The sequence below is a fragment of the Anas acuta genome, chromosome 1 (assembly GCF_963932015.1).
Source record: "Anas acuta chromosome 1, bAnaAcu1.1, whole genome shotgun sequence".
NCBI lineage: Eukaryota > Metazoa > Chordata > Aves > Anseriformes > Anatidae > Anas > Anas acuta.
Window position 1 is genome coordinate 77,904,801 of NC_088979.1, and position 18,192 is coordinate 77,922,992.

An 18,192-nucleotide genomic window follows, 5' to 3' on the forward strand; every position below is an offset into this window, starting at 1 on the left:
CCATAGAAGTGGATTTCCTCTCAGTTTTCTGAATGAGATTCATAGATTATTGAAACACTCTTTGTGAACTTGCTCTTAGATGTTCATACGATCTCCTCAGCATTTGTGCAACTAGGAGTGCACGTGCCCTTTGGAGCAGCCAGAATTGTGTGGAGTGAATAGGGTCTTGGCAGTGAAGAAGGATCTTGTACAAGGTTATTGAGGGAATAGAAATAACCAAAGCCATGTGTTAGATGAAAGCAAACAGGATGACTAATGACTTTGCAAATTGTAATGCATATTCACAGGGTACATTTGGCATTCGTCATTAAAAAAGTGAGGCTGAGTTCAGTGACTGTGTCTCCAAGGAGAGCCGGGCTGAAAGAAAAAGGAGGAGAGCTAGTTTTGTGAGGCATTTTTGGTATTTGTATTTTTTTTCCTCATCTGATGTGTTTATGTTTGTACAATGATGTGAATAAAAGCATGAACATTTTAACACACTTAAGGAGTTCAACATAAGCTAGCTTCATCCCACTATCCCACATTTCTCAGATGGTGGTTGTGGGGCTATTTGTCATCCTTGACCCATCCAAGGGAGTAAACAAAAACAATGGAGAAAAACAAGATTATTTGCTTCCATAATTAATATATATATATAATAATAATCATATAACACTAAGCCAGTTCTACTGTGCTATATCTTCACCTTTTATGTTGGCTTCAGATCCTACAGAGAAGCAATTGTTTAGCTAGCAGTTACAGTTCTTTTTTTAAATGTTTTTAGTACTGTCATTTTGTTCCTTATTTTGGAGATGTCCTAGATTTGTCTGTCATGAACTGCAGTGGAGTCAGTTCTGTATTTGCTGCTAATGGGTTAGTCTGTTATTATTCTGCCCTTATTGTTACCTGTGCTGTGTGCTCATGTGGAGGATGTACATGTATAAACTGTACTTTTTCATACAGAACCACACAGGAGTGTGAAAGAGAATAATAAATAGTCAAAAAAAGTAGTTTTTTGCAGGCACAGAAAATGTCTTGCTCCCTAGCTGTAAATAAAGACTTTTTAAGTTTCCACGAAGGATGTTTTTGTTTGTTTGTTTGTTTGTTTTTTTCCCCCAAGTACACAACAGCTCTTTTAAGATGCTCTGGTGCTGAATGCTCTTATTCTTTTATTACTTCTAGATCCTGGTGATGCCTGCTTGTGCTGTCTGTTTCTTATTTGCTCTTTGATCTTTGTTCACTTTCCCTTGTGGCTTATGTTGTGTTATTTTGTTGTAAAAGCATTTTATTTATTTATTTTGTTTTTTACTGACATATGCAGACTGATGATTTCATCATGTTTTGTTCAGTTATTGCTTTTCCCCTTTTTCTGATGAGTTATCTTGTGGGCATTTATAGCTAGGGTTGAATATCAGACTTGTATCATGACATGATTGTTTTTATCTTAAACTGGTTTTGAGTCGAAAAGCTGTTATTTCCTGAATATTTTCCCAACCTCATATGATGCTAATAGATGGTTTTATTGCATGTGGAATCTCAGCCAGTGCTCCCAGTCTCCCTTTTTTCCTGTCACTGCCTATGCAGTATGTTTCTTGCTGCCCATCCCAACTCTCATGAGTCTGTCAAATACCTACTTCGTTCAGCTCAGAAACAAGAACCAAGCTCTCCTGTGGTATTGTCTGGCAGAGGAGAGATAGAAAAGCATTTTGGGGGGCATACCATTCCTTACCTCTTCTGCAAGCTGCAGGCTGCCTTAGCCCGAGGCAGATACCTATAATCCCAAGGTGGGTTACCTCAGGGTGATTGGCAGGCTGTGGTGCAATGTGAATTTCTACTTTTCTTTCCCCCAAGTCCTCCTCTCTTGTCTTCCATATCAAAGTGAAAATGTCTTAGGAACTGGTACCAGATTCATATGAACCCAGGGATCATTTTTACTAGCAGCTTTCGAAGCAAAGAGGCTTAGGCTTTAGCCTCTTTGCATGTTTTAAATATGCAAACAGCATTACAATGTTGAGGAAGCTGCCTGTCCTGGCCAGTTATTGATTCCTTTTCCATTCCTCATATTACAAACACAGAATCAGAGGCTCACAGAAGACAGGACCAGAAGGGTCCTCGAGAGCCAGCTGGCACTGCCAGCACCAGGCAGCACACTGGGAGATTTACAGTGGCTGATAATATTAATCAGTGCTCTTAAACAGTTCCTTCTGTAACGTGCCCAATATATCAGGAGGGAGTTTAAGAGAGATTTGTGAGGGATTGCTCCTCCGGGAGACTGTGAGCTGAATTATGTCTCTTTGTGGATGTGCTGACCTGTAGCTGAGTATTTCTGATTTACACCCTGTAATTCTCCTTGACTCACAAGCACTCCTAGAACAAAGGTCAGTAAAAAGGACTCTGAACAATTATTTACCCTTCTGGACAGGAATAGCAATAGGCTCTTTCTGTCCCAAGGCTCTGCAGTTCCCCATCCTCGGCAGCAGCCCAGGTTACACAGCTGCTGATACTCTGCTGAAATACAGCTACATGAGTTCATATTCTGTAACTTGTGCTGATCTCCTGCTAAGCTGCCTGCTTTCTGAGTCTCTGCTCTCATCCTTTCTTAGCCCTGAGAACGACCCTTCATACTCCAGCCCCTTTTAGAGGTCATTCGTAATTTTAACTTCTGCCTGGACGGAGGAAACAATTTTTCAAAATACATGCGAAGAGACAAGATTAATCTAATACTTATTTTGATAGTGATATAAAACTAATAAATGCATGATGCAGTATAAAAGCAACTTGCCTGTGCAATTAGTTTAGTAATCAGACATTGAAAAACTATGGGAGAAGAGCAGGGCTATGGATTAAGGTACATAGCAATTTTCTTTATTTAACAGAAAAGCATACAGAATTTTAATTAAGATCAGGAGATTTTACATTTACTGCAAGTACTCGTGGATTGCTAACGTGACAACTGGGTTTTGACAAGGAAGGACCGTACAAGCCAAGACTTGAAAGCTGGCAGGTAGGAATACAATGACTATTTCATTTTGGGCCTGGCAAGAGAAGATGCATCGGAAATGAATATATGACAAGTGGGGAGTATTGGATTTCTGTATGAGGAGTTGACAAGTCAGAGAAACAGCAGCCATATATTATCTGTGATGGCAAAAAGATCACATCATTTATGACCTTTGAAGCAACAGGAAAACTGAATGCAACATCATCTTGTAATGATCTAAGAGAAAGCTGTCTTTCTTTTTTTCTTCCTGGTTATATATAGCTGTTAGAGAGGGCCCTGCTGAGCAGAAAATGGAACATATGATCAAGGGCAGTCCAGTGAGTCAATTTACTGACTAATACTGTAGATTATCATGTCAAATATATAGCAACAGCATTATGAGCAATAACAAAGCCTAGATTATTTCTTTCCCTGTAAATTGAAATGAAGATGTGATTGGAATTGTCACACCTCGGATATATGAGCCAGATTCTCTTAATCATCCAAAACAAATTGCCTTATTCTTTATATTGATGTTTATTTTAGGAGCCATTCCAAGACTGGCAAGCTGAAACCATCTATTTAAATGTGGCAAACACATTTAAAAAATATCCTCTAGACAATTGTCCCCTCAGGTGGTAGTTCAGTGGTCTTGCACTTTGAAATGCCTGCTTCCCTCGTACCCATGGAGGGGTAACTCAGTCTTTCATCTGATGGGGAAAAATCACTCAGCACAATGTCATGCAGAGATGCTGCAAATGCGCTAGCTATGGAATCTTCAGTAAATCATGCTACCACAACGCTAGTGGGGCAAGAGTCTTGTAGAAACCCCAGATGTTTGTCAAATGCAGTTTTTTTAGCCCTGCCTTCTGTCTTCCCACGCTTCAGATTTTCAGGGACCAAGCTTGAGGAGTGAGATATTGCCAATATTGTGCAGACTCCATGGTCTTGTTCTACTATTTTTGTTTCTTTCCACAGTACAGGGAGAACATACCCACATGTTTTGTAGGTTTGTTTACTGTGTTGATCAATAAGGTGGCATTTTCTGTAGCATCAAATTGAATGCCACCTGAAGAGAAAATACAGTTAACAATGAGCTTTCCTGCACAGTAGAATTTCCACAAGGTATAGGAGAGGTTCATTTAATTATATAATTTAAAATACAGCTAAAATACAGGGTTCTTCTATTGTCAGGGTGTCCAGACTCTGGGTGGAAGTCTGACCACCTTTCAGTCTCAAAATTCTCAAAATTCTACCCAGATCTGAATGAACAACAATTTAGGGAAATAATACTTGAATTGTGAGTCATTGTCACACCTTCAGGAACAAAAAAGGACAATCAATGTTAGTGATCTCTAGCCTTCTTTCTCTAAAATGAGAGCTCAGAGTAATTGGAGAGACATTTACTAACTGTTTGCTAAAGACAAACAACAAAGCCCAAATATTGCTTATCTGTTGAATATAATTTCCTGTAGGTGGTGTGTAAACTAATATAGAAATTAACACAGCACTATAAATTTAGCACGTATAAGGAAAAGCAGATGGTACTGCTGTGATTGGACACGTCATTGGAGTATTCTAGAGCATGCCAAGTCTTTAATCTGTTACTATATGCACACATTACTCCACTACTGAGCTCTCAGTAGACTGGAACATGTAAAATGCACAAATGATAACTCTCTTTGCTGGGTTTTAAACTGGGAATAAAAGAAAAATCCCACTTTAAGGTTTTGCTTTTTGCACTTATTGTGTTCATTTTCCAAAGCCTCAAAGTGGATTTGGTTGCAAGCTCTGGGCAGTCAGAACAAAGGCACAGGAGGCTCCGTGGGCCAACAACGCACTTGGCAATCTCCAGCTTTCCGCACCGGTAGCAGGGCATGCGATATATCATGAACAGTAGTACAAATGCATGGTGATACTTTTCAAAATGCTCTGTCATACTGGAAAATCTCTGAGCAATTAGGAGCTCTGTGGTTATGCAGAAGTGGAAGTAGGCTTTTCACTAAAAAATTAAACAATTCCTGATTATTCTTAAAAGGTCAAATAACACCTCTCAGATCAGAAGTGGTCTTGGCAAGGTGTAGCTCTACTTTAATGATTTGACTTCTCTTTGGAGGAAGAGAATTTAGCTGCAGGGACCAGAAAGGGGCAAGAGCAGGCAGGGGTTGAGGAAGGAGCTGAATTTTACAAGCAGAATGTGGAGGTCTTGTGTTTGGAAATGAGCAAGGGCAAAAGCATCAAAGAGGATGTACGTAAGAGCAGAACTGAGAATTAATGAGGCAAAATGCAGAGTAGAAAAAAATAAAAAAGCAATCATGAAGAAAAGAGACAGCTGTAGAAGGAAAGAGACAGCCTGAGAGTGGCTATTGAATACCATTTCCTAATTGATTTGCTTGTATTTCTCATTAGTGATTTCAAGACACCATTCATGTTTTCAGCTCAAAGGACAAGCAAATCAGGTTAAAGTCTACTTGTTGTGAATGCACAGTGTGTGGTATGCTACTATGCACTCCCAAAATAGGTTGATCCCCCAAAAAGGTTGCTCCCAAAGTCATCATGTTGCTTGATCCTGGCATAACATTTCTGCCTGTTGCTCATGAGGCTGTTGGAGGTCCAGTGAAGTAGAAATCCATGCTGCTGGGTCTCCCTTGGTCCAGGAGGGCTCCTACACCACTTCATGCTCTGACTTAGAGACACATTTGCTGAACAAAATCCTTCTCCAGATCTTAGTCCCTCCCAGAATAACACCTCAAGATCAGGTGGTCTTAGGCCCTCAAGGTGAGTCCTGATCTCCTCGGTACTCCCAAAGACAGGCTTTTCTCCAGCTTTGGGAACACTGATTTAGGACTTACAGTTCCAGAACACGTGAAAGATGAAACATGCAATATACACATTTGGGGAAGGCTACTGGAATAACAGCTTTTTGGCATAGGGTGTTCTCATGCTCTCTCCTCTAGATAAATTAATTGGATATTTCTTCTCCCATTTTTCTTAATCATCTTGAACAAGCCTTGAGATCAGATGAACATCTGATTTCCTCTCTCTAAAATGCCTCTTCCACTGCTATTGTCATTCTTCCACATTTGGTCTGCCTGCCTTTTATATTCTCTTAAATCTACTGTTTCACTTTATCTTTTAATCAGTTTTGCCAAGTAATAAAAGTCCACCACAAGGTGATCTATTGCTTAGCTACTGGTCTGGGTAGATGGTCCTTTTGGAGAGGTGCCAGCACCCCAGCAAAGAGCCTGTTCATAGGCAGAGAGGATTGGGAATGTTTAATGACTCCTGCTTGTGCATCCTGTATGCCTGCTCCTCAGAACTTCAGTCCCATCTGAAGGGGAAAAGCAAGCAGAAAAGCTAGCAAAATGGAGGTTGTAGCTTCAGAAATGCTCCAGAGAGAGCTCCAAACATTACACTGGAATACAGCAAATCTATCTCTGCATTTCTCACTAATATATGACTTGATTGAATACAAAAGGCGTTAGATTACTAAATTAAGTAGATGAACATATGCTTATATATGTACATATATCAACACGTGTGGGTGTATACAGACTATGTAAGTGTGTATATGTATCTTTGTGTTTAATACAGTAGAGAAAAAATTATCAAACTCATTTTAAATGAAATCTTATTTCATTTTTGTTGTATGCATATTTCCAATGACCTTGTAGGATTTATGGATTTATTACTTACCAGATAAAGAAAAAAAAAAAATCTGTGTAAAGATTAGACTATGAAGTTGCTATAGCATTGAGTGCCATTGATTTTTACCCCATGATTAATGTTTATTTTGCCGTGAATAAATAATATCAGACCTTTATGGAACAACCCTCATAAAAACAAATCAAGATGAAAATAAGGAAGTGGATTTGTGTAGTAAATTTCTAATATATTCAAACAGTCAAGATGTTTCTAAGAAGTCACAATTTAATTTCAGAAACCAAGTCTGAAGTGCAGATAGCTGGTAAATAGTTTGTTTAACCCAATCACACTTCAGAGCAAAGTAAAAACAGCTAGAGAAATGCAGATTGAGATCTTGGCTAACAAGAACTAAATGATATGCAAAGCCAGAAAGGATAATTTGTGTAATAGAAGATAAGAAAAGAAAACCAACCCCAAAACATTATTTATTGGGAGTCCATATTAATAACTGATAAACTGGGAAAGGAAGGCATTGATTTATCAGTTGGCTTGTCTCCTCAGGAAAAAAAAATAACAAAACTTATAAAATTTGCATGTGAATACTTCAAGATGTTGCAGATATTCCTGACTATTTTTAGCTTCACAATTTAAATTATTAATATAATTTGCAATATTTAATTTGTTTTGTGCAGTATTTGCATAAATTAAATGCATGAAGTCTGTCTGAGAAAGCTCTGGCAATCCCTTTCTGTGTTTACTGGGTTTTGTGTCAGATGCTGTTGTAGCAAAGGACTTGAAGGAAAGAATCCTTCCACAGAAAGAGAAAAAAAGCCTGGTCTTCCCCTTCCCCTTCCCCTTCCCCTTCCCCTTCCCCTTCCCCTTCCCCTTCCCCTTCCCCTTCCCCTTCCCCTTCCCCTTCCCCTTCCCCTTCCCCTTCCCCTTCCCCTTCCCCTTCCCCTTCCCCTTCCCTTTATCCCCCATGAAGGGCTGCAGAGGTGCAGGGGAAGCCTCTCTCCTCCCTTCTCCCCCCAGCTTCCCACAGATGTTCGCCACTCTCAGCATGCACTGAGTAGGATGCTACTGGTCCTCAGTGGTGGGCACGGATGTCACAGGTCACAACTCTGCATCACTAGCACCTGGCTCAGGCAGGGAGAATGATGTACTCTGTCCCTGGGCTGTCGCAGTATGGGCTACAGGGCTGGCCGCAGTTGCCTGGCCCCAAAAACTGGGGAGCTGGGGGAACTGAAACTTAAATCTGAAAAACTGGCTAGCAATGTATTGTTCTGGAGGATAATCTGCATAAATCTAATGTCGAGTGTCATTTCCGGGCTTTGTACACAGATATACATTTTTTTTTTTTTTTTAATTTTGGCTGTTTGACAAATGAGATACTCTGAGATGCTGAGGTCAGGGCACAGGGGTACTCTAAAAAAGCAATCTAAAATGATTACAGCTGAGGCAGAGAGCAGCGGAAAATTTCCCAGAGGCACAATAAAAACCATCATCTTCCCCAAAATATTTAAATCTGCTTTGATAAAAGCACCAGAGAACTTTTTGGGAAAACTCCCGAGGGGGCAGGCACTCAGGAACCCCCTCCTGCAGCGGGGGGCCGCAAGCTCATGTCTCCTGCATGCTGTGATAGAAAAGGCAGTGGCTGTTTCCCCTCCAACAGTCACACAGGGGGCCTGTTTCACAGGATGTGTCCTGGGACAGGACTTTCTGGGTGGGCAGCGGGTGTCAGGGCAAGGAGGATCTGCAGTCTGAGGATGGGATTTAGGTGCTGCCAGCTGCGAGTGGGGGAGAGTCTGCTTGTGGTGCAGCACGTCTGTCCTGAGGCAGCCGTTTTGCAGAGAGCAAGAGGAAGCAGCAAAGGTGGGGTTTAGGTAAATTTCCATTGGTGTTCCATTGGTAAAATGTCAGAATAGCCCCACGTTTCAACACTAGCTTTGCAGTTTATTCAGCTTCACATGCAGACAGGATGAAGAGAAACTAGTCACCCCGTATCCACCAGACTTCTGCAGATTATCCTTCAAATCTGGGTCATTAATGTGGATCTCTCTGATGTATAACAGACTGATGTGCCATTGCCACTGATAAACTGGCAAAATGAGTCTGTATGGCACTCGTAGATTACTGAGCCTGGGCACTGTCATTTAAAACAAATGGAAACTGAGGCACAGTTCTTCTGTGCCAGAAATAGATCTGTTCTTCTTTAGCATCTATAACTGTCTATCAGAACACTTACGGTGCTTTGCAAAACAGCATTTCATCTCTTTCTCCCTCCCTCCCCCCAAAAAATTAAAATATTAATCATATTATACATAAAACATGAAATTGAATAATAAATTTATATTAAGTGCATTTAAGAATTTGAGAGAAACAAGTCTTTCTTTACTAAAGAAGAATTTTTTCTTTCTTTCTCTCTTTCTTTTTATTTTTTTTTTCGTAATAAACCAATCACCCTTACTAACTGTATAATCTCTATTATTAAAGATTTTCTTGAAAAATTTAGGTACCACTTAAAGATATTTCAAGGCAGGAAAATATTTTTGCTTCCCAACATGTTTAAATTATGTTACTCTTTCAGTTGGATAATGCTCAATTCCTACTCAACGAGGGCAAAACCACATTAACTACCATTTCATTATTGTATTAACAACAGTTCACTTGCTGTTCTTACAGAAAGAGTAAGTAAATCAGTCATGCTTCAAAGATTCTTCTGCTGTTTATTGGAGATAGGAGGTATTATTAAACACAGCTTTCTAAAACAAGCTTAGATTTGTCCATTGGAAACCCTTACTGAAGACAGCAATGACTGATTTTTCTTCCATTAATTAAAATGTTGATGTTGTGTATAATACGAGGTCTGTTTCACTTAGATTTTATAAGGCATGGGTGTCCAAATGAGAGAAAAACAAACCTCACTGAGCAGAAAAATTTGTGGTAAGAGAGGTAGAAAAGGGACAAAACCACTGTTACACACAGAATGATGCATCCTGACAGAGCAATATCACTCAGGACGATCAGTGAAAGATTTCTTATGTTTTTGATGAAACACCTAGGTGAATATTTAGGAAAAAACAATACTTAGGGCAAGTTAGGGGCCCTTCTTGATCAATACTTTGGGACAGATTGCAGTGAGAAAGTAACAATTTTACATTATTTTCTGCTCCTGAACCTTGATTGAGGAGAGGAAATGGCATCTGGTGTAGGTGAACTAAGATCAACGTCAGGAAGGAACAAACCAGAGATCAGGTTCTTGAGATCAGGTTCAAGAAGGGAAAAAAAACAGAGAAGTCTGTTAATGACCAAATAGGTTTGCTATGTGAGAGTCATCACTTTCTGCCTCAGCTGTCTGAAGAGGAGGAAAAAAAAAAAAAAAAAAAGACACTCAAAATACTGAAAATCAGTGGAAATGCAGAGCATTACAATACTAGCTCCAGCTCCCAGCATATTACCAAGAGATGGAAGATCTTAATTCTCATAAGACATGCCATAGTGGGTGAAAAGTGGCTGGGCATGGATGTTGAGAAAAAAATTGTATTTAAAACCTCTAGGTTCCTCCAGAAGGACTTTTCTGTATTCTGAAAACAAGGAGCTAAGGGTGTACTTTTTCATGAACTAAGGTTGCACATTCAATAGCCACACATAGGTATATATTTCCTGAATCCATGCCATTGTGCTATTTTCATCTTCTAAATTGTTCTAACACAATGATTTACACAGGTAAATGAAAGATAATTTCCTCCTAAAAATAAATTTTCCTTTTCTTCCTCCTTGTGTCATTGTGTTTTATCTTATTTCCTGCATTGGAAAAAAAAATACTATAACCTATTCATTTTCCCTCCGTTAATTAATTTTCACTATGATTTTATGATATCTGTAATATTCCCCTGTCCTTCAAACACAGCTTTTCTAAGCTGAAGAGATCTCATCTACTTTGGATCCCTGCATACATAAAAAGTCTTTTATAATTGTTGTTGTTCCTCTTTGTGCTTTATATCATTCTGCTATGTCTTTCCTGACTTTGTATGACTAGAAATGTTCCTTAGGTTCAAAAACTGTTCACGCTTTAAGTGGACAAAGTGGCAGAAGGACATTTTCTGATTTGTTTGCCTGACTTCCATTCAGTAGTGAACTGATGTTTTCAGTCATCTACATGGTAATTCCCACAATTCTCACCCAAGAAAGAACACATTTGAGCCAATTACTGCCTATGTCTAATCAGGGTTACCTTTTGCAATGTGCTTTAGCTTGCATTTCACCTATTGCGATTTCATTACTCAGTCACTCAATATTTAGAGATCCTTCTGCTTGGTTGAAAGTTGTCCATTCTGGATAGCCTGTTTCTCCTGTGTACCTTCACTTGGGGAAAAGACCTTTTCCTCAGATCTCTTATAAATCTCTTCCTTGCTGCTGGTTCTAGTGATGATGCTTGGAGGATCCTCTCCAGCAAATCCCTCAGTTATAAAACAGATCTTTTATTCCTAAAATCCATTACTGTCTTTTAAACAGTTAGCCTATGAAAAGTCTATGAAAGGACCTTTTCTCTGACAATTTACCTGACAATTTAACTTTCCGAGGGCCTTCTCTGGGGAAGCAATAAGGTTTTGAAAATCCAACCATGCTTCTTGGCTGAACTACCTCCATCACTTATTCACTGACTCCTGAGAACAGAAATCATGTGAGCATGAGTGTCTTTGCAAAACCACACTGTGAATTATGTAAGGTACTGAGAGATGGGAGTTGTTTCAAAATCATAATGATTTAGGAATGAAGTCTCCGAAGTTATTTTGCTGTCTAATTCATATCGATTCCATTTTGCATTCAAGTCTAAATTTATTGTGGTTTTCTAACTTTGTGCTTATGAATGCCAAAAGGAAAATTTCCCTGATGTTCTCTACCCTATAGCTAAAATTAATTTCCTATGTCCTTGAAATTTAATTAAACTAGATAGTCTTTTAAATCGTTTGCCCACCATATGTTGGAAAAAAGAGAAGCAAAATTAAATGAATAAATCACATCAGAGAGTAAATTAAATACACCGTTTGAAGCCAGCCTCTCTCTCATTTTCCTCATTGTTAAAACTGAGTCAGTTCTGACAATAAGCATTTAAAAGTGCTCTGGACAAAGAAATGCAGAGTGCATTGTATAGAAAGCTGTGCAAGCAAGGCAGAGAATGGACTGATTTTCTAAAGTGTTTTTCCTGTTCATGGTTGCTTTGGCATGAAGTTGATAGTATGAGTTTCATTCCAAACCTGACATAGTAGAAAATAAAGCTTTTCAAAGATGGAATATGAAGAAAGAAAATCATGTCAAAAATATGATCCTTCTGATTTAGATGTTGTCTATTGTAAAGCAAGGACAAGAGAATCTAATGCCATTATTTTGTAAAGCAAATAAAATTATCGTATTCATAAAAAGGAATTAAAATTTTTTAGAAAAAAAAAAAATAAACACATCTTTCTTGATGAAAATTGGTTAAAGTCAACATCTAAATAGGTTTGGTATGACACCATACGATAATACACAAAAACCTATTTAGAAAACTATGTGGTGTTGAAAATGCATCTGCAGAAACCATTTGCCCAACTCTCAGGAAATGTATTTAGTTTTCAGTGAATAGTTCCTGTAAAATACTCAGGAGTGTGAACATCTGAGAGAAAAACAGCAAAAGAACACTTTCATCCTGCTATTTATTTCTTTTCTGGTTTTCATGCTAGCTTGTGTCTTTATCAAGGGCAGATTGAGTTATGGGGTGTGTAGTATGCAACACTAACTTTACATCCCTTTAGAAGGACAAAGTCTTTCACTTCAATGTCAGTGGATTTTGCCACTCCAGTTGATGTCCAGTGGCTTCTACCCACTCTTTGATTTTAGCTTCAAAACCTGTGAAAACAAAAAAGCGGGGATTGAAGCAAGTGAGATCCTGTCCGGTTTAAAACAAATGCAAGTCATATGTGTAATCTGATGAAAACAAAGATCAAAATGTTTGCAAAGTGGTTTGCACTATTCTACCAGTGACTAAGCTGGTGAAAAGCACTAATTGAGGACTGTCTTTGGATGAGTCTGCACTGTAGATTATGTGAGATTGTACAAACTGAATATGATGTCAGGAGTGAGGGGGAATTCTGCAGCCATGTCAGAGGGTACCCTAGGTAGTTTGCCCAGTAGTTCTTCAAGCCTCCAGGTGAAAGGAAAATCTGCACTATGTTAAGAGAAGGTACTTGAGGTGAATTTATCTCAAATACTGAAATGTGAAAAAAGGGTTCTCTTTGTCAAAGGATCTACATTTGGTATTTTATCTCCATGACTCTTCCCCAAAGTTCTTTATGTACAATAGAATGTTGAGAGATACTCTGAAACATCAAATTATGTCTTTTCAGTAACACTATGGTGTTTTAAAGAAAATCTCTTTAACCATGTCAGTATTGATAAAATAAAGAACATTGGGGATTTTATTGTTCCTAAGGCCATGAGGTGTCACCACATGGCTTATGACCACAGAGTGTAGTGCTAGGCTCCGGTGGACCAAATGTATCTTGAAGAAAGCTTGTCCATATTGTCCACACCGGAGTAAGAAAAGCAGCATGGACCCTGAAGTTCCAGATCTGGGTTCTTTTTTGTTCAACAGCAGAAAGAAAACCTTACATTCCCTTCTGTGTCATTTTGGGTGGAGCAGGTTCAAGGGCTCAGGGCACCAACAGGACACACACCTGACTGCATTCTCACTGGAAACCCATAGACATGTGGTTCTTGATCTCCACAGGGTTTTGTTTTCAGCTTTCAACCTTATTGACCTGTTTCATGAAAGACAGCAGAGACCTCACCACCCTGAGGTCTTTCAAGTGATGTCTGGTCAGGTGGGAGATCTCTGATGGTGTCAGGGCTTGCCAGTGAGACTTTAGGTGCAGGCAGTGTTTAGAGGGCTGGTGGGTGCCAGACTGCAAAGCCACTTCAACTCTTGCTGGATTTTACCACTGGAAACAATGTGGTGGAGACGGAGCTGAAAGCTATCTGTGGGTTGAAAGGACTGTGGCTTTGCTTGCTTGCAGAGGCACTTTGATCAGAGAATCACAGCATAGTCAAGGTTGGAAGGGACCTCTGGAGGTCATCTGGTCCAACCCCCTGCCAAGCAGAGCCTTAGATGATCACAACTGCAATCCTTAGGTGTCAGTAATACTGAGTTTTTGTAAGAGTGGAATATCAAGCATGGAAAAGAATAGCGTGGAGACACAGCACCATTCTCTTCATTAGTTATTAGGCTTTGAAAAGAGTTTTTCTGGTAAACTTAAGAAAAGGAAAGCTACATAAATTCTCACTTTTTGCAAACAGCAAAGAGCTCCATGTTGGAAGAGTAGGTAACAAGCCAACAAGCTGATACAAACTTTGATCAGGGAGAAGGAGATTCAAATCTACTCAAGAAGAGAAGGCAACCAAGTTCATACTCATATCCCAGAAGAATGCTGCACCTCTTGTATTCAGTGTAAACTGAATTTAGGATTGAAGTCCTAAATAAAAGATAGCATGGGAACTGGGCACACTTTCCTCTGGGTTTTGTAAAAACGAAGTGGTGCAGCCAACTGTCTGTAGGGCATAATACAGGGCTCTGAAGACTTTTGGGAAATGGGCGGTTCCTTACAGATAAGGGCTAGGTGCTGAAGGCCTGGAAGAATGCAGGTTAAAGGTCCATGTCCCTAATCTTAGGTGGCTTCCCACTGGAATTACAACAGTGTAAGTTCAGATAAAATGTTATAACATTGAAGATGAGTTGCTCAGCCCCACACAACAAAGCTGTGGCACAGCAGGGCATGGAAGTCTGGGCTTTCCAAGTCCTACACTGACATTTTATTCCACCCCTTTGCCCCCACTTCTCCCCCCAGGTCCCTCACAAGTAACCAAAATTAAACTTAAAAAAAAGAATGAAGCACATATGGTGACACAGCTGTTGAAAATCTGTTACCCTTTTTAATCACCTTTTATGTCCTGGGCAGACATTTTATCCTTCAAACTCAGTAAAAGGGAAAGTGCTGCAAGGAAAGCAGAATCCTGTATTATTGGAGGACTGTGTGATGTTAGTGAGTTATGCAAGAGAAGTCTTGCATAGGACTGCCCACAACTTAGTTCTCAATGGATTTATCTTTAAATAGTCTACATATTTATAATCATTAGGACAAGGAGAACTTTGTGTTTTTCACAGAGGAACTGCAAACTCTAAATAAATAAAATTGAAAAAAGAAAGGACCAAGCTTCTTTGCCTTAGTGATGATGAGCTTCAGAGATGGAAGGGATATAAAACGTGGAGAGGTGCTCAAACAGTCTTACAATAAAGCAATTATCCACCTATTAATGTGTACACTGTAGAATAGTCCTCAGCCTGAAGTGACAGGAGCCCTAAAGCACTGTTTATTGCCTATCCTCCTTCTATAACCACTTGTATCACCTCTGAGTGGCTATTTCTCATTTGGTAGCCTTGGATTCCACTATTGGTTATTCATATTTGTGTGTCAACTCCAAGGTAAGGAGAGAAAGCCTGGTGATATATACAATTCCAATGCTGAAGACAAGGAGAGAGCAATGTAATTATGAAAAGATTTGCTTCTGCGAAGGAGCAGTGATTTGCATCCCGACTTGGTGTAAATTGTCCTCCGTCCCCATCCCAAGTTCAGCAAACTTCAATATTCAGTATCTTGCTACTCTGATGCTTTTTCTTGTGGTCTCTGATTCTCTGTTAAAATCAGAAGGCTGTGGGTTAGCAAGAGATAAGAGGGAGTATTCCCTGTGAGTGAGTGGGCTGCTTGTGAACCCAAGAAGAGGTCATTTAAAGTCAACAATGAAGTATCTGTTGGTTAAAGAGAATGTCTTTAACTAGGGCAAGCTGCTGGAACTACATTTCATCACTGCTGGAATGAAAAAGAGTAGAATTACTTGTTTGCTGGTTTTGTATCCTTTGTGGAGGGCTGCCAGTAACTGTTAACTCATATATTACTGTGCTATCAGACAGAAGAAGTGAGAATTTGCCAGCACAAACAGACACAAACCTTTCATCACATGGTCGTGATGATAAAGTTAAGTTACTCACCTTTCCAAAAACAAGTATTACCCACTCAGACAAGAGAAAAAAAATGGATTTTTGCAAGATGGTGCTATGTTAGCTTGCAATATTGTACCTGTTACCACTAAGTCCAAATGCTCAGTGTGTTTTGAAGTATTGATTCTAGGAGTATTCCTACAAGCATAGGGGTGGGGGAGGATGTGATCAACCCTTGTTTTGCAAATCAAGGATGGGGTTGCAAGGCTGCAGCTAGACTGAGCCAAGTGTATTCTTTACCATGATCTTGGGCCCCTGGATCCCATGGTTGTTTAAATCAACATGGCCAGAGCAAACTCTCTCCTGCCAACATGACTAGGTTTCCTCCTCGCAGTAAGCCCAAGGAGAATAATAAGAGTCTTTGAAGTCATATCTCTTCCTATGGGGTAGGAAGAGATGGGCTGTATCCCTTCCTCTTCTGTGGGGATTGGGGCACTGCTGTTTCCTCTGTTGGTTTAGCCAGAGAGAAAGTAAGGTAGTCACCGAATTTCCATGTCTTTTCTTGTGAGTTTTAATTGCTCGCTTGTCTTTTAAATCTGGATTTTGTATCGTAGTTAAACAGCTAATTCACTTAGGTGGTTTGGAGGGGTGCACATCGAATATTCAGGTATATGGCATGCTCGATAGACAGGAGATTGTGTCCTATTGTCTTTGACTTATTTGTCTTATTTATCTCTCAGGAAGATGAAGTTGCTCGTGACAGTCGATTCAATTTCAGTGGCTATGGCATGGGTCACTGTCTCCAAGTGAAAGATGGCACAGCAGTCAAAGCTGCTCCACCTAACCCACCGCCGGCACCACCAAAGGATTCAGATTCCATCAAAAAGAAGTTTGTTGACCGTGCAAAAAGGATTGATACAATATCCCGTGCTGCATTCCCACTCGCCTTCCTCATTTTCAACATCTTTTACTGGATTACATACAAAATTATACGGCATGAGGACATTCACAAGAAATAGGCAACTCTGGTTTGCCAGGACTACTCAGCCAAAGTGATCCACATGTAAATAAACAGTGAAATGTCTTTCTGTCATTTGGATTAAAGGTTTCTTTTTCCCCTCAGGACTCTGAAGAGAAAATGAAAGAGAAAAAAAATTATAGAAGAAAAGTTGATTGCATGAAACAATATGCCTGAGAACAGTCAATAAGGGGACCCTTTATGTACTCTCAGTGTTCTTCTTCCAGAATCAGCATTAATCAGACATCTGTAAATGGGGCCAAATTTTACCCAACTTTATCACCAAGATATTATTGTTTGAAACATAAGAGAATCAGAAAACAATCCTCCTAAAGCATCTACCAAGAGACTGTGGTGGCTACAGTACAGTGAGTTATAAGAGGACCAAACTTTTTCAGGATAATGTTGCCTTTCTATTTGAAACAAGTCTACTGAGCTACATTCCATGACCATGTCTGTAGTTAGTGGTTTCACCAAGGAGTCCTTCTTTTGTGGGTTGTAAATTATTTCTACTGACAGGGGAGAGAAGAAAAACAAAAGAAAAGAAAAACAAAGCAAAACAAATGAACAAACAAACAAAAAAGATTTATACTTTACTATCCTCGTGGGTGTGCATTTTAATATTATCTTGCTTTACTAGAATTGTAATTTTGGGGTTGAACTTGTGTGTCGTGTGATTTATTTGATAGCTGACACTCCAAAACCAGTGAAACTGCCCAGTTTATTTTTGTTGGAATACAGTGCACTTACTTCATTTTATTTCTGCTGATTTTACATGCAACTTGAGGTGCCAAACTGTATTTTACCTATTGTGCTACCCTGTACCACACTACTTAGTAAGAACTTGTTTCCTCAAAGGTGTAGCTCAGTTTAGCATTGAGTTTCTATTATTGCTCTCATTGTAGCTGCGATCAATAGCTCTATAGGTAAACACAACTTGTTTACAGACCTCTAATTTATATCAAAGTGGCTATCATTTTAAATATCATCAATTAACCTAAGAATTTTAAAACTGTACTGTGATTTTCAGAACCTGTTACCTTTTGGTGCCGGATCTGCGTTATTCAAATCCTTGCTACATGTTTTAAAGTAGAAAATAAAATAAAAAAATAATAAAAGATGGTATTTTTGCTTACACAGAAGACAACCTGTAACATAAAATGAATCAAACATTAAAATTTTACACTTGATGTAAAAGGGTTTATTAAAAAAAAAAAAAAAAAAGGTTATTTGTTCAATTTCAATAAAGCTAAATGTGCTATTAACATTTCCTTCACTCTTTTTTTTCCTATACAGCTGGGCTGTTCACATCAAGACCCAGGTCTACCACTATGCCACTGCTCAGTCAAAAGAAAGAGGGTGAAAAGCAAACTTCTTTTGATCTGGTACACTGGTCTAACCTGCCATTTTTTTTTCTACCTATTCTATGGTAAAAGTAATGTTGCCATCCCTGGGAGTATGTCAAGCAGTATGTCAGAAATGCAGCTAGGGAGTGACATATTCCGAAAGTACTGTAGAGCTGAGCCCAAGCTTAGTGGC

General features: G+C 39.3%; 1 protein-coding gene across 5 annotated transcripts in view; it reads left to right on the forward strand.

Annotated features, from left to right (window-relative positions):
- Positions 1–17,907, forward strand: part of GLRA2 (glycine receptor alpha 2) — a 129,518-nt gene extending 111,611 nt beyond the window's left edge. For all 5 annotated transcript variants that reach the window (XM_068683442.1, XM_068683446.1, XM_068683453.1 and 2 more), the window contains one exon: positions 16,376–17,907. In XM_068683442.1, the coding sequence (XP_068539543.1) occupies positions 16,376–16,654 (279 nt within the window). In that variant the 3' untranslated portion in view covers positions 16,655–17,907. The remainder of the gene's footprint in view (positions 1–16,375) is intronic.
- Positions 17,908–18,192: the final 285 nt, after the last annotated feature.